This window comes from Chionomys nivalis, chromosome 2 (assembly GCF_950005125.1).
Source record: "Chionomys nivalis chromosome 2, mChiNiv1.1, whole genome shotgun sequence".
Classification (NCBI taxonomy): domain Eukaryota; kingdom Metazoa; phylum Chordata; class Mammalia; order Rodentia; family Cricetidae; genus Chionomys; species Chionomys nivalis.
Window position 1 is genome coordinate 71800799 of NC_080087.1, and position 15896 is coordinate 71816694.

A 15896-nucleotide genomic window follows, 5' to 3' on the forward strand; every position below is an offset into this window, starting at 1 on the left:
TAAAGGAGAACCAGGAAAGAGTCAATCATGTCCAAATCCAGCAAATTCCAAAAAGATATAGAGAAAGAAATGAACAAACAATCCATTCAAACATAAACAACCAGCAAAATTACCAGAATCAACAAATAGCCCCCTGAAATAACCCATCTACTAATTGTCTGAATTCTCTAGTCATAAGACAAAGACCAACTGTGCGGGTTCACAGCAGGGTCTGACTGATTTTGTCTACAATAAACAAATCACTGGCAAAGAGACTGAAAATAAAAGATGTTAGACAATATACAAAGCACACGGAAGGCAAACACTATCCATAGACAGTTAAACGTTCATCTGGTAAATTACCTTACCTAAGATCAGATTAGATAAAACATGCTACAACATATTAATATGAGCACAAATGTGTTAATAACTTGGAGTAATAAATATATGCACTGCTTAGGGTGTGTATAAATAAACATTTTAAGCATGAACAGATAAATATGTACAGATACATTCATAATGGTTCACTTCAATACCTCATTGTCATCAAAAGACCTGATCCTTAGATAAAAAAAAATAATTCAAAACAAAAGTAAAGAATTAGATTGCAAGAGATCTTCAGACTATTGCAAATGGGCTGGAAAGGTGGGGGTGGCCCACAGACAGATATGTACGCAAAACACCTATACACATTAAAATTTAAAAACAAATATTTCAGGGAGCTGGAGAGATGGCGCCGAGGTTAAGAACATTGATGCTCTTCCAGAGTTCAATTCCCAGCGGTCACATGGTGGTTCATAGTCATCTGTAATGAGATCTGGTGCCCTCTTCTAGAGTGCAGGCAAACATGCACACAGACCACTGCATGCGTAATAAATCTTAAAAAAAAAAAAGAATATTTCAAGCAACAACTTGAAAATAAATTCTCAGCAGCCCATTGAGCATTTTCTAACATAGACCATATTTTAGACTATAAATTGTATCTTTTGTTTGTTTGTTTGGTTTCGTTTGTTTGGTTTTGTTTGGATTTTCAAGACAGGGTTTCTTGATGTAACAGTCCTGCCTGACCAGTAACTCACTTTGTAGACCAGGCTGACCTCACACTCACAGAGGTCCACCTGTCTCTGCCTCCCAAGAGCTGGGATTAAAGGCATGCGTCACCACTGCTGGCTGTAAATGATATCTTTTCTTTTTTTTGAAATTTAAACAAAATTCACATTTTATTTAGATTGAAACAAACTGTATGAAATTGATTTTATTCACCAAAAATAACAGTAATAGTTTCTATTCCAGATTCCAGTTTGTCACATCCTCCCTGACACTTTGTGAGTTGTGAGGTGTTCACATGAATCATTTTAATAGTTATGTGGTAGTATATAATTGTAGTTTTAATTTTGTGTTATCATATATTATTATAAAAATGTGCTTAATTTTGTGGTTTATGTTACACATAATGTTAAAATAAACATCTATGTTAGTAGGTTTTGCTTATAAATCAAGACACAGCGGTAGACATAATCTCATAAGACAAGAAAACAGACAAGTTGGTTGCCTGTATGGGTGGCCTTTGCCTGTCTTCACCGTGAAACAGAAGTGAATTTACCTGTGAAAAGGGCTATGGAAATGTGGGCTCAACAAAGGGATGTAAACAGCAACAACCAAATGGGAAGTGACAGTGCCTAGCTGTGTCATCACTTGTTCTGTGGAGCTCCTTCCGTCCTGAACAAACTATGCTGAAACCTGCTTGCTGACCTCATAGACTCCCTTTGTAATTCCTGAGACTGATCATCACACAGTTGGATTCTGATGCTTTTTTTCCTTTCTTTTCTGCTCTTGCAGTCCTGAGGCGTGCGCTTGCACATCCTCGGCAAGTGCTCCACTGAGCTATCCCCCGGCGCTTGTTCTTTTTTGAGACATGCTCACTATGTAGCCCAGGCTGGCCTAAAACTTGTGATCCTCATGCCTCTGCCTTCCAAATGCTGCTAACACAATTTTAAACACCTATAACCCCTACAGGTCAAAAGTCAGTGGTGTACTTCATCATAACACATTATAAAATGTATCTCTCACAAAATTCCTTTTTCAAAGACCTGATAACGCAACACCTGACAACTAAATCCCCAATGATTTTGACATTCCCAATGCCAGCTCCTAGAACAGACAGGTACGGAAAGCATGAGAGTTCAAACAGGGGCCAATATGTGGACTACCAACAGCTAATGACGCATTCAACTGGAGGTCCCTCAGCAAGGTGTGCGGTGGTTAACTGACCTACTATACCTACGGCTTTTCTTCCAACAGCAAACACAAAACAACAGTCATTTTAGAAATCTTTTAGACATTTTCAACGGTTTCTGAATTATTTGTAGGAAGCTCTGGTTTATTTGTATAGAGTTTTATAAGTGTGTCCACCATTAAATCCAGATCATGTTTTATATCAAAATTTATGTTAAGCAAAGCCAGATTATTTGACTTCTGGTCTTTCAAAGTGTTCCGTAGATACGCCTTGAGACGCTTCGTCCATTTTCCTAGCGCTCATTCTCAACTTTCACCACAGGGAAATACATGGGACCTTCAGCAAGGCATACACATTGGGGGAAAACGTGATGTCAGGAAGATGGAGGGCTTCGTAGACAGTGCATGGGAGCTCGATATCTTTGCCTCTGTGTTTCCACTTGATTCTCCACCAGTGCAGCTCGTCTAAGAGCTTCTCAGGATTGGGCAGGTCACTGTACACGTCAGCGTGGTGCTCCTCTGATGTGTTGAATTTGAGGTGCCCCATCACCGAGGGTACCAGGGACAGGCATTTCAGAGCTTTGAGGGGCTGCCCAGAAAATATATCTTTCAGTTTCTGAATAATATGCTCCACTCTTGGAACACTACGGGTGTCTTCATAGTAACTCTCAGAGCTTAGCTGAGATTCCAGGTCACCTTGCCGGGCCTTCTAGAATTTCCCTGGGAGTTTCATTTGAATGTCAAGTTTGGTTGCTAAATTTGTGGCTTCCTTAAACCAAAACTCATGCTAAACTTCAATGTTCTCCATCACCTCCTTAAGTGAATGCAGTACTGCAGTCAGGCTATGCTGCAAAGAAGACATCCAAGGTTTGTGCCTGGAGATTCTTCCCAAAGGCTCTCGTAAAAGATAAAACGTTTTTAAGAACAACTACGGTAACAATGAAATCAAAATCTGTCACTGCACTACAGAGTACAAATGCTCATCCAGATATACAGTTCTTCCTCCTGATACTTGTGTCGCTGTTTATGCCGTCTAAACATAGAACAAGTGCTTGCAGATCCACTAAGATGTCAAAGGCGCTGCCTGTCCACTAGGAATGGCAGATCTCCTTCAGTTCTTTACCTGGCTCTTCACTGTTCTGGAAAAGAACAGCGATTACATTGTAAAGTTCTAAGAGCAGCTCTGGAGACCAGTGGAAAAAAGAACAGACTTCCTGGATCGTCCCTAAAGCCACCGACACCCAGATCACAGGGACAGACTTTGCCAGCCACGCCTATAAGGCACTGGAAGAGCTGAGGGTGTAGACAGCCTGCGAGTGTTTTTCTAAAAGTCTGGAAGCAACAACTTTCATTTTGGGAGAAAATCCACTGGGCACAATGTAGGCCTGACCACGGCAATACTCCATATTCAATCCCCACTTTCTCAGTTATTGTAGTGTGAAATTTCACAGCCAAAATCTCTGCATCAGCTTCACACAGCAGGAAGCCCACAAACTCCTCTCTCAGGTTGTGAGCTTCATCGACAAACCTCACCAGCATGGGCGGGTGCTCCTCTCCTGCTATGTCCACCACGTCCTCCGTGATGACAGAAAAGAAGGGCGAGTCTCACTTCCCTGAGTGTCTTCTCCCGAACGCGGCTCTCGCAGATCTCCAGCATCTGTCTCTGCTGAGCTTTAGAGCAGAATAGCGTGTTCACTGCTGTGGTCTCCAATCGCTTCCGCAGGACCTCTGCTCCAGAATTGATCCAGCACTCCAGGAAGGCCTGAAAGTTGTCTGGAGCAAGGAGGCCTTCTGGGATCTCATCAGCCTCGTGCCCATCCATGGTATGTTCCGCTTTCCCATGAGGACCAGAATCTCAAACAGCGACTTGAGGTATTCTTCGTGTTCCTCCTCTTCCAGGGTTAGAGGGACACGCTTCCATGCTGCTGGTTCCCCACTTTGGCACTGGGGTTCTGAGCATTGCTGTTCGTTTCCTGTTCTTGTTCAGAGGTTTCCTCAATTTTTTTCTGTTTTAGTGTCCTGATTTCATCTTCACTCAACTCTTTTATTCGTTTTCTGTGTCTGCTGCGTGGATTGTTCAAATGGCTGGTGAGATCGAATTGCATTATCTCGAAGATAAGGACTAGTTCTACAGATCATAGAGGCCTCAAAGTGTTTGGCGCATAGTCGATAATGCTTATTTAGCTCATCGGGTATTTTGTCTTCTGAGTCTGCTCTCCTACAATTTTCAACCCACTTCTGGCATCTGGCCACGTCCAGAGGGAACCTGAAGAAAGCCAGGTCGGATTGTGTGCTCTTCCGTGTGCAGTTGGGGACAGCACAGAAGTTCGGCATGGTAGCCCAGTCCCACCCTCCCCTCTCCGCCTCCTCAGGGCAGCACGGCCACCCTGCTGGGCCTGTAAATGATATCTTAATAAATACAGCAGAGTCAAAATCATTACTTATATCTACTCAGATCACAGTGAAATAAAAATAAATGTCAATAGCAAAAGAAAAAACAGTAGAAAAATGTAAAGCAAAGGCATTTGGACACTGCTCTTCAGCGATCAGTGGATCGATGAAGAAATGAGAAGGAAAATATAAAAATTCTTAAAATCAAACGGAAATTAAAATACCACTTACTGCAGGATGATGTAGGCTCAAGATTTTATCTCCAGCACTTGGGAGAAAGGCAGACAGATCTCTGAATTTGAGGTCAGCCTGCTGATCAACAAAGTCTTCTAGGACAGCCAGAGAACATAGAGACGCAGGAACATAGAGAAACCCTGCTGAAAAAAATTTTTTAAAAGGTAATAAAGAGAAAGAAAAGAAAAAGGAAAAGGAACATACAGACACATAATAACATAATAGACACCGTTCTAAAGTAGGGCTGATAGGAATGGTAGCTGTATTACTTTCCTCATTGATATGACTGAATATTTAACCTATACAACGTAGGGACTTGGATTTATATTGTTTGGTTTACATTTCAAGCCAGGGAGTCCATGATGGTGAAGAAGGCACTGCAGTTGAACCAAATCCACACACCCAGATGCGCACGCACACACACACAAACACATACAGATTAATCTTTAAAAAATAACTCCAGTGGGAGGGGTGGCCTATGCCTTTAATTCCAGTCATAGTAGGTTGATCTCCACGTTTGTGGCCAGCGTGGTCCACATCATGAGTTCCAGGCCAGCCAGGGATATGGAGAGTCCCTCTTTCAAAAACAAACAAACAAAATACAAAAAACTAACAATAAACAAACCAAAATCTCATAGAGATATCTTACAATCAAAGGCATGTGGTGTCTTCAGCAATAGAGGCTTATTCTCTAACTCTGGGGAGAACCAAGAGAGTGGCAGAAGCTCGTTTTTGTTTAGTTTTTGTTTTTTACAAATCTTTCTTCTTTTTTAAAGATTTATTTATTTATTATGTATTCAACATTCTGTCTCCATGTGTGCCTGCACACCAGAAGAGGGCGCCAGATCTCATTACAGATGGTTGTGAGCCACCATGTGGTTGCTGGGAATTGAACTCGGGACCTCTGGAAGAGCAGTCAGTGCTCTTAACCACTGAGCCATCTCTCCAGCCCCAGAAGGTTGTTTTTTGCATGGACTGGAACTTCCCTAGCTAACAACTAATAAGAAGGTATCTTATGCTCAGTAACAGGGATTATTTAATAACCGATTTCTTCCAGTAGGCAAGATATTCACACTTGCACAATACTGGCATGACTTGGGGGTAAGCAACCACTCTTTGGTGGGATTTAGGCCCGCTTTTAAGGAGGGAAGCTGTGCCTGGCACTGTTAACCCAGTCAAAAGCCATGGTTGTGGAGGTCACAGACCAGAACTTGAAACTGTTGTTTAGCTAATAGAGCACAGAACTGACTACTAAATACTTGTTTATATTCAGACAAAGGCTACTCTCAGCCTTAATGAGAGAAGGCCCTCTATGGAGTGAATGCAAGCAGATGGAGAGGCTGTTGTTTCTTGAAGGTGCTGAGGATAAGTTACAGGTGAATGCTCCACCCTGGACAAGGGATTTATCCTAGTTCCTGGAAGACTAAGGGACACTGAAGAAGAGGAGACAGAATGTAAGGGCGGGAAGACTGGAAGGGTTATGAGATGTCATCTTCTGGACAAGACATAAGGATCCCAATATCAAAGCCACAGCACCTTCTGTTGTCTGCCCGAGGTCTGCACAAAAAATGGAACTACCAATAGGAATGAAGGGGGGAGTTTTTCAGGGGTACCGACTTTTCACTAGAGGACCATAGGCTATGGGTAGAGTCTGGGAGAAGGGGACTTACTGCTTTTAGTTGTCTGCCCACTGTTGAATAACTTCAAGTATGTGATCAACACATGTCCCTGGTTTAACCCAGTGGGAAACAAAACAAACAAAACCCAAGAGGGGCTGGAGAGACGGCTCAGCAGTGAAGAGCACTAGGTGATATTTCAGCATGGATGAAGAATTCCTCGACATCATCTGCCCACCATCGCCACTCTGTTCTCCCATGAGGCTGCTTTCCTTGGATGTATAAAAAATCTTTGTCCTTTTGTCCTGTCACTTTGTGGAACTGGTGTTGGCCACAATTTTTGTAGTAAGTCCAGTGGGTTTTAGGAATAGTCACCATGTTTACAGGAGCAAAATCGGCACAGAAAGTAAATTCGATCTTTAAAGGATTAAAAAAATAAATAAAAAAGGAAGCATCTATAAGTGGATCACTATCGGGAACATCAGCTATGCCCAGACTCACAACCCAGATCCCAGGCTGTGGTAACAATCAAGAAGGTCAGGATGGTTTATCACCTCATCCAGAGTCGCCCCAAACCAGGTGACTGGGCTGGGTGCATGTACAGGGACTTTTCTATCCAAGGCTTAGAACCAGTCACGCCATGGCAGCGTAGATTTCAGACCTGGCTAAGTGCCAGAGGACAAGACCTTTCTCCTCTCCCACCTTCCTGTTTTTTGGTTTTCTTTTAGAGAGGGTTTGTTGTTCTATAGCGTTTCTTTCTTTTTGATCCGTCTGCCTCTGCCTCCCGAGTGCTGGGATTAAAGGCATGTACCACCACTGCCGGCTTGTGTAGCGTTTCTCGTGTAGCACTGACTGTCCTGGGACTCGCTCTCTAGACCAGGTTAGTCTTGAACTCAGAGATTCACCTGCCTCTGCCTCCCACATGCTGAAATTAAAAATGTACGCCGCTGTGTATGGCTAACCTTCCAGCGTTCCTGCGCAGTCTCCTCTGGGTAATGTAGGTCACAGCGTGCACCACGGAGACCCGGACAGTTGTAGAAGAGGAACGTGGAGAAGTCCTGTGCAAGAAATTAGCCGAACTCCTGTGGACACAGTCGTGGTTACAGAAGTGCCAGTGTTCCCGTTTCCCAGAGCAGCTGCCACGCAAATCTCTACTTCTGAAGCGCATCCTCAGGGTCACAGCAAGGTGACTTCCAAAGCTGAATTCCGTCGTCCATTCCCAAATTTCCCTTCGCACAATTGAAAAGTTATTCCTGACGACTCCATACTAGTGTGTAAAAATGAGAAGTATTGCCGGGCATGGTGTGGCACTCCTTTAATCCCAGCACTTAGGAGGCAGAGGCAGGTGGATCTCTGTGAGTTCGAAGCAGGCTAGCCTGGTCTACAGAGAGAGTTACAGGACAGCCAAGGCTGTTTACAGAGAAAGCCTGTTTCGATAAAACAAAACAAACAAACAAAAAATGTGGGGGTAGGGTGGGGGAGAAGCTTCTGAATCTAGAATTCCGTGGGCAGGAGAGGTGGCTCAGCGGTTCAGAGCACTAGCTGCATTATCAGAGGTCCCTCCCAGGGAGCACACAGTGGCTCACAACCATCTGTAATGAGGTCTGATGCCCTCTTCTGGTTTGCAGTCATACATGCAGGCTATATACTGTACACCTAATAAGTAGATTTGAGGGGGGCGTTGAGATAGGGTTTCTCTGGCTGTCCTGGAACTAACTCTGTAGACCAGGCTGGCCTCGAACTCACACACACACACACAAACACACACACACACAAACACACACACACACACACAAAAGATCTTTTTTTTTAAGAAAGAAAAAAGAGGGAAATCCTTGATTTTAGTATGTTTTGTCCTCTTCCATGGTCGCATTCCTGTATTTAGTGGCAAGGACACCTGGCAAGTACCATTTCACACAGGCAAAAGTCTCACATAGAAAAGTCAACATTGCCCCGTCTCATGCATTACTGAACAGTAATCAAAACAACAAGGTCTCACTATGTAACCCTGCCTTGACTGGAGCACTTTATGACAGGCTGGCTTCTAAAACCCAGAGCCCTACCTGTCCCTGCCTACAGTTCTACAGTTTGGGAGAGTTCCAGCAAGCTTAGCCTTATAGCTTACCCCCTACTATTTCTAATACACACACAACTCACCTCAGGTAGAAAATATTGGCGCATCTATAATTACAATATTCTCCACACCAGTTCCATGAAGTCCTCGGAAACTGCTCATGGGCAATCATGTCCAGAACTGACATTTAATCCTATTTGTACTACATTGCCCAGAAAACATTGCAAGAAGCTCGACCAATGAAAATCGGTAGATCAGTGACGACAAGAACCGTTGGGCGGGACTTTGGGCTGTACGTGAAGGAGATTCTTTGTAACTTCCTGGACCCGTCTGTATGGTTCACTGAGAACTGGTTTCATCGGCTTTGCCCATGATAAGAAAATCGGAGGCTTAGAAGCATTAGTCCTTCATCACAGAGACGGCTCTGAGGTTTATGACGACACCTGTGACCCGATCCAGGCTTGAAGTAGGAATAAGCCATGTCCCAGGGCCCCACCATTCTGTGGAGCCCTATGGTGATCGTGGAGGCTGCGGGTGGAGCCCTGCCCCAGGTGAGTGCCTCGGGATCGCCCGCCTACCTACAGCTTTGAGATCTGGGTCAGGAGCCAACAGGACAGGCCCCGTGTCCCCGACTGTAGGACACTGATGGACGAGATCATGGTTTTGACATCTAAGTGCTAGAGAGAGAGATCCCTTCTGACTCTCCGTCTGGTAGACCATACATCCAAAGACTTGCAGGCCCACGTGAGCTCAAAGACAGAAGCCCTAGAGTGACCCCTTCTGGCATTAGATGGGGGGGGGGGGTGTAGCGCAGTTGCAGAGATGCTGGTGACCACGGAAGATCTGAACAGAGAAGAGACTTGATCTATTCAGAATTTTTCAAACCCCCCAGGGAATATTGGGCATGGATAAGGTGATGTGTCCTGGAATTCGCTATGTAGACAGGGCTGGCCTCAGACTCACAAAGATCTTCCAGAGTGACTGGATTAAAGGCATGGCCTCCTGCCTCGAGCCTCTCTGATAGATATAAAAGAAGTACTTTCTTTTCCTTTTCTTTAAATTTTTTTTTGTGTGAAAGTCTATTGTGTTAGCTCACTGTTCTCCCCTTTGAACTCACTATGTGACTGACTGGCCAGTGTAGCCCATGCTGCCCTCAGACTCACAGAGATCTGCTTTCCTCCGCCTCCCATGTGCTGCAATTAAAGGGGTGGTGCACCTCTATGCCTGCCTAATACCATATGCCCCACCCCCAACACACACACAGGCTTTCTCTGTTGGATGAAAGGAATGGGCCACCACCACCTGGCTCCTAAATTCTCAGTTAAATGTAGGTAGATACAACCATACATTCTGAAATAACCGTTTCAGTGTGAAACTCTTTGACACAAGTGTTAGTCGTGTGCCCAGGAAAAGCCTGCAGTGAATACTTGATGCATAGGACTGAGTTTGATACAATGATTTTCCTTTGGAGCTAGGAGTGGTGGTATGGGTGAAATGGCACTCAAAGGCTCATGTATCTGAATGCTTAGTCACCAGGGAGTGGCACTATTTGAGAAAGACTGAGGAGGTGTAGCCTAGTTGGAAGACATGTGTAGCTGGGAAAATATACCAATGTCATATTCTCTCTCTCTCTCTCTCTCTCTCTCTCTCTCTCTCTCTCTCTCTCTGCCAGCTGCTTCTATATCAGGATGTAAAGCTCTCGGCTACTGCCTGCCTGCTTCCCACCCTGATAATGATGGACTGACTAACCCTATAGAACTATAAGGAAGCCCCAGTTCAATGCTTTTGTAAGATTTCCCTAGGTCATGGTGTCTTGTCGGTAATTAAGACAAGCTGCAATGCCATTCTTATCCTCAGAGAAGAAAGTAACGAGATTGACACCTTGTCCAAGGACACCCAGTAGGAGCCACCATTAAAGGATGGAGCCCATGGGGCAGTTGGGTGAACCCGACTGCCGGTGTTTGAGGGGACTTGGATGAACCTTTGGGATACCAACACCCTCATTCTTTACTCACAGTCTTGTTTATCCACAGGTTTCCCATTATTCATTGAAACCCGCCAACCAGGAAGAGGTAAGTGGAGGGTGCCCAGGAATCACAGCCCTGAGTGTTCACATAAGCGAACTCTGTGATGTGGTGTCCTGGGATTCTCTCTATCCTTGCATTGGATTTCCTGGCAGGTACTCAGAATGTAAGGCCCCCATGTCCACAGCAGGGAATACAGGGTCAGGCTTCTATTTATGGCAACCATGGGCTTAAGTTTCAAAGGTCTTAAAGCTCCAGTGATGAGCATCAGAGGATGCCTGGAAGTGAGATGGCGGGAATGCTGAGAACCCTCAGGGTGCCTGAGGGCTGCTGGGTTTAGTGGGAGGTAGGGGTTGGGAGCACAGTGGCTGAGGGTTGGGCTTGCATCCTGCGATGGAAATGCAGGTTCAGTGTGCAGACTGATGTGTGTGCTGTGGAGTAGGCATAGGTGGTTTCCTATCCTTCCTGCATGCGACAGAGTGGGCAACAGCGACCCAAATGGGGTCTGTGTGAGGCAGATGGTTGGGAGGAGCCCACGTGAATTCTCTGGTAGAAAGGAGGGACTTTCCCTGGCATCCTTCAAGCTTGGATTGACTCCAGCTGTGGTGGTTTCAATGCACATGTCCCACCTCCCATAGGTTCATAGACTTGAATACTGGGTCCCCATTGGTGGAACAGTTGGGGAGGATTATGAGGTGTGCCCTTGCTGGAGGAGATGTGTCACTGTGGGCTTGTAGGTTTCAAAAGCCCATGCCATGCCATTCCCAGTTAGCTCTCTCTGCCTGGTACTTGTGGCTCAGGATGTAAGGTCTCAGCTGCTGCTGCTGTATGTGCCATGCATGGCTGCTGCCATGAGGATCATGAACTCACTCTCTGAATTGTCAGCCCCCAAGAAACTCTTTGTTCCATAAGTGCCTTGGTCATGGTGTTTCTTCACAGTAATAGAAAAGTAACTAAGACACCATCCGTCGACCTGCCTGTTCTTGCTGAGTGCTGCACAGAGTGGTCAGTGGGACCCTGAGGACGGACAGCTTCAGAGCCTGGCACCCTCTGAGATAGGAGGCTAAGTGGGAGTGAGGATGGTGAGAGTCACTGACAAGGAGGCTTCATAGTAAACTCGACTTTCCCCGTTGTGGCAGGGCTGTGTGTCTTTTGAGGATGTGGCTGTGTACTTCTCCTGGGAGGAATGGAAGCTGCTTGATGACTCCCAAAGGCTCCTGTACCGGACTGTGATGACGGAGATCTTCGAACTTGTTTCATCGTTGAGTAAGCCCCCCATCCTGTTAAAGCATATCTGTATGGGCTTGGCTTTTTTTCTTCTACAGAGAGATGTATGCTTCTCAAAGCTAGCCTGTGAACTCAGTCTTTCCTCCCACTGTCCTGTAGTGGAAAATACAGATTATAGACACAGGCTTGTTATAGAATACCTTTTCTCTCTTAAGAAGAGTAAAGGTGAACAGGAATCAGTAATCAGTTTGAAGTGACAATATTTGTCTGTGTGGTGAGTTATGCAAGAGCTCCTGGTACTCACTGTATTAACCAAGCTGACTGGAACTCAGAGAGATTCTCCTGCCTCTGCCTTCTAAGTGCTGAGATTAATGGTTTGTGCCACTAGGGGGTTGAGAGTCTCAACAGTGATCAGTCTTGTAAATACATGGCATCTCCTTGACCCAGATACTTCTCTCTCCTTCTAGGTGGCATGCTAACTGATTAGCCAGTTAGTTCAGGCTTCTTATTAACTCCTATAACTTATATCAGCCCATAATTCTTGTCTGTGTTAGCCACGTGGCTTGGTACCTTTTTCAGCGAGGCAGTCACATCTTGCTTCCTCTCTATCTGGGTGACAGCTGCAGATTGAATCTTTCCTCTTCCCAGAATTCTCCTGTTCTTGTCACCCCACCTATACTGGCTACTGGCCAGTCAGCGTTTTATTAAAATATAGTTGATAGGGTACAGATCGTTGTCCCACAGCAGCATGCCTTGTGTCTGCAGGTGGCAGGAGTTGTGGAACTGATGGGCTCATTGTTTGTTTTTCTTGCAAGATACTCTCTTTTTTTTTTTTTTGTGGCTTCTAATTTATTTATTTTACTTCTCTCTTTAAAGGATTTTTTTTATTGAAAAAAAAAACTTTTCCCGCTTCCTCCCCGCCTCCCATTTCCCTCCCCCTCCTCCCGCCCCTCTCCCCCTCCCCCACTCCTCTTCTCCTCCCTCTCCAGTCCCAAGAGCAGTCAGGGTTCCCTGCCCTGTAGAAAGCCCACGGTCCTCCCGGCTCCATCCAGGTCTAGGAAGGTGAACATCCAAACTGTCTAGGCTCCCACAAAGCCAGAACATGAAGTAGGATCAAAACCCCGTGCCATTCTCCTTGGCCTCTTGTCAGCTCTCATTGTCCGCCATGTTCAGAGTCCGGTTTTATCCCATGCTTTTTCAGTCACAGTCCAGTTGGCCTTGGTGAGCTCCCAATAGATCGGCCCCACTGTCTCAGCTCTTATAAGGATTGTTCTCATTAGGTGTCTTTACTTTGGATTATTATGGGTTGGAGGATCAGTCAGTCCTTGTATGGAACACTCACTTCTTGTTTCATTTAACTTTAGGACTTGAACTTTCTGGGATCAAGGCCATAACTCAGGTGGAGTCTTGTGGCGATCTCTCCGTGCCTGCACTGCGATTCACGACTCCATGTTTGTGGACAGGTACTTGGAGGGTATAGACTGCAGATGTATGCACCTATTATTTCTGAACCAGGACCACCACCACCCTGCCCCCACATATCAGTCTCGCATGTTTTGCCCGTTGCCTTGCACACTGTGAAACTCAGGCTCTCCTTGATGGTGGGAGGGTGCATCATACCTAGGCAGTCCTTGAATGCAGGACTTCAGTTGCCATGTCTTAGGGGCCTGGACAGCCTTCCACACTGTGTGTGCATCTTCAGCAGCTGCGGCTTGTGGAAAGCTATTGCCGAGGATGGTGTTGAGGTTCACAGCACTTCTCCCCGTGGTTCACTCCATGCTGCGTTCTTGCTGTCCCTAAGGTCCCTGGGTCCTGTGATATCGACAAATGCAGCATGGCCATGGGTCCCTGCCACCCTGAAGTAGCCCCCTTGTTCCGTAAGAAATCTCAACACTGTTAGTCATACTGCTGTCTGTCACTCAACAGTCTCCATGCCGTTCATCAGTGTTTCTCTGTGTTCAGGTTGCTGGATCAAAGTGGAGAGTGAAGCGTCCCCCTTTGAGCAGAGTCTGTCTGGGGAAGGAGACCTTAGTGCCTCCGTGCTCCAACAGCAAGTGCTGAGCTGTGCTGAGACACCCTTGCTAAGTGCAGACAACGCGATGATCATCCAGACTTCCTCAGGTCTTCTCACACATCAGGTGACTTCCAGTGTTGGGGAGACACCCAAGAGCACTGAGAGTGGAGAGGCCATTCACCCCGAGAAGAAGAATTGCAAATGCAGTTACTGTGGCAAAGTCTTTACTAGTATCTCTCACCTTAATCGGCACTGGAAGATACACACTGGAGAAAAGCCTTTCCAGTGCAGCGAGTGTGGGAAATCCTTCAGCCAGAAAGCCTTTCTCATCAAGCACTTCAGAATGCACACGGGGGAGAAGCCGTATAGGTGTAGCGAGTGTGGCAAAGCCTTCAAGCACAATATCTCCCTCATTTCCCATCAGGGACTGCACACGGGAGAAATGCCTTTCAAGTGCAATGAGTGTGGGAAGTCGTACAGGAGCAGAGAAGGCCTTAAAGTTCATTATCGGTTTCACACTGGGGAAATGCCTTTTGAGTGCAGTGAGTGTGGGAAGTCGTACAGGAGCAGGGAAGGCCTTCTGAATCATTTCTACAGTCACACTGCAGAAAAGCCTTTCAGCTGCAGCGAATGTGGGGAGGATTTCACCCAGAACTCTGACCTCATTGAACATCTTACAGTCCACGGCAAACCGTTCAAGTGCAACGAGTGTGGGAGAGTCTTTAATTCAAGTTACAACTTCGTTAGACACATGAAAGTTCACATTGTAGCCAAGCAGTATGCGTGCAGGGAGTGTGACAAAGTGTACTGCAGTAGCTCTAGCCTGTATAAGCACCGCAAGATTCACACTCGATAAATAGCTAAGGAGAGCCCTGGGGTAAGAAGTCCCTTACCTGAAATCTCCACGGAACACAAGTGATGGATGCTTCAGAGCACATGACGGCACCGTTCACACACCTCCAACCCGTTAAAGTGGCGAGGCCACGGGGCTAGGTTCTGTCATGAGCCCATGGATTCAGGGATCCATGTTTGAGGCATCTGATTAGAAGTGTTTTCTGGAAACAGAGTGACCCCACGTAGGTTTCTGAGTGCAGATTGTAGGGACAGCGTAGGCCACTGGCGGAACTTCAGGTCCCGAACCTGACCTTCAGTGAGAAGTTCTGAGAGGGCTCCTGCGGACTAGGTGTGGTTTGGGGAGGGGCAGAGTGACCTTGGATCTGTAAAGAAACACACTTCTCCTTTTACTGAGTGTTACAGCCCCTGAATAAATGCTTGTCTTTCCTGCTCTGTAGTCTTTCAGGACTGCTTAGTTTCAGGAGAGTTCTCATTGTTGCTATTGCTGTTACTCATTTTGTTTTTATATGAGTGTTTGGTTGCATGTATGTATGTCCACCATGTACATATGTCTATGTATGCACACCACATGTGTGTCTGGTTCTGACAAAGGTCAGAAGAGGGCACATTCTCCCCGAGGAAGTAGAGGTACAGATGGTTGTGGGTCACAGTGGTAGTGCTAGGAAACCAACCCCTTGTCCCCCGAAAGAGCAACCACTGAGCTGTCTCCAGCTCTGATTCTCACACTAGTTTAGATGGAGAGCAGCTCCATGGTGTCCCTTTTGATCTCATGTTGAAGTGTAGCCCAAATGCTTTCATTTATGTGTGTGCCTGTGTGTATGTGTGTGGTACCCGAGGAAGTCACTGATCCCCTGGATCTGGAATTACATATGGCTGTGAGCTGTGTGTGCTGGAGCAGAGCCTAGGTCTTCTGCAGGTGCTCTTTTTGTTTTCCAAGACAGGGTTTCTCTGTGTAACAGACTCACTGATAGCCTCCTGCCTCTGCCTCCCAAATGCTGGGATTAAAGACGTGCACATATGTATTTTGAGGTATGTCTTCAAATTTTGTGCTTTTCATGGTTTCCTGTGTATGTACATGAGTGTATAATCCAGCACAGCGCTATAGTATTGTTTTAAATTTTTACGTGCATGTGTGTGAGGTTTTTTTTTTTTTTTTTGTCTTATATTTTGGGGAACAGGATCTCACTTTATAGCCCTGACTAGCCTGGAACTCCATGTAGACTAGCTTGGCTCTGAGCTGACAGAAA

General features: G+C 45.8%; 1 protein-coding gene and 1 pseudogene across 1 annotated transcript; one reads left to right on the forward strand and one right to left on the reverse strand.

Annotated features, from left to right (window-relative positions):
* Positions 1-1902: 1902 nt before the first annotated feature.
* Positions 1903-4548, reverse strand: LOC130869559 (52 kDa repressor of the inhibitor of the protein kinase-like; annotated as a pseudogene).
* Positions 4549-8853: 4305 nt separating this feature from the next.
* On the forward strand, positions 8854-15436 carry LOC130869575 (zinc finger protein 419-like). Its single transcript, XM_057761856.1, has 5 exons — positions 8854-9080; positions 10563-10601; positions 11693-11819; positions 13145-13243; positions 13743-15436. The coding sequence occupies exons 1-5, from the start codon at positions 9009-9011 to the stop codon at positions 14648-14650; spliced, it is 1245 nt and encodes a 414-aa protein (XP_057617839.1). The 5' UTR covers positions 8854-9008; the 3' UTR covers positions 14651-15436.
* The last annotated feature ends 460 nt before the right edge of the window (positions 15437-15896 follow it).

Excerpts from the sequence above, each read along its gene's own strand:
- LOC130869575 (XM_057761856.1), top strand. The coding sequence starts at position 9,009 with ATGTCCCAGGGCCCCACCATTCTGTGGAGCCCTATGGTGATCGTGGAG. Across the intron at positions 9,081-10,562 it reads CGGGTGGAGCCCTGCCCCAG|GTTTCCCATTATTCATTGAA; the intron begins GTGAGTGCCTCG and ends GTTTATCCACAG. Across the intron at positions 13,244-13,742 it reads GACTCCATGTTTGTGGACAG|GTTGCTGGATCAAAGTGGAG; the intron begins GTACTTGGAGGG and ends CTCTGTGTTCAG.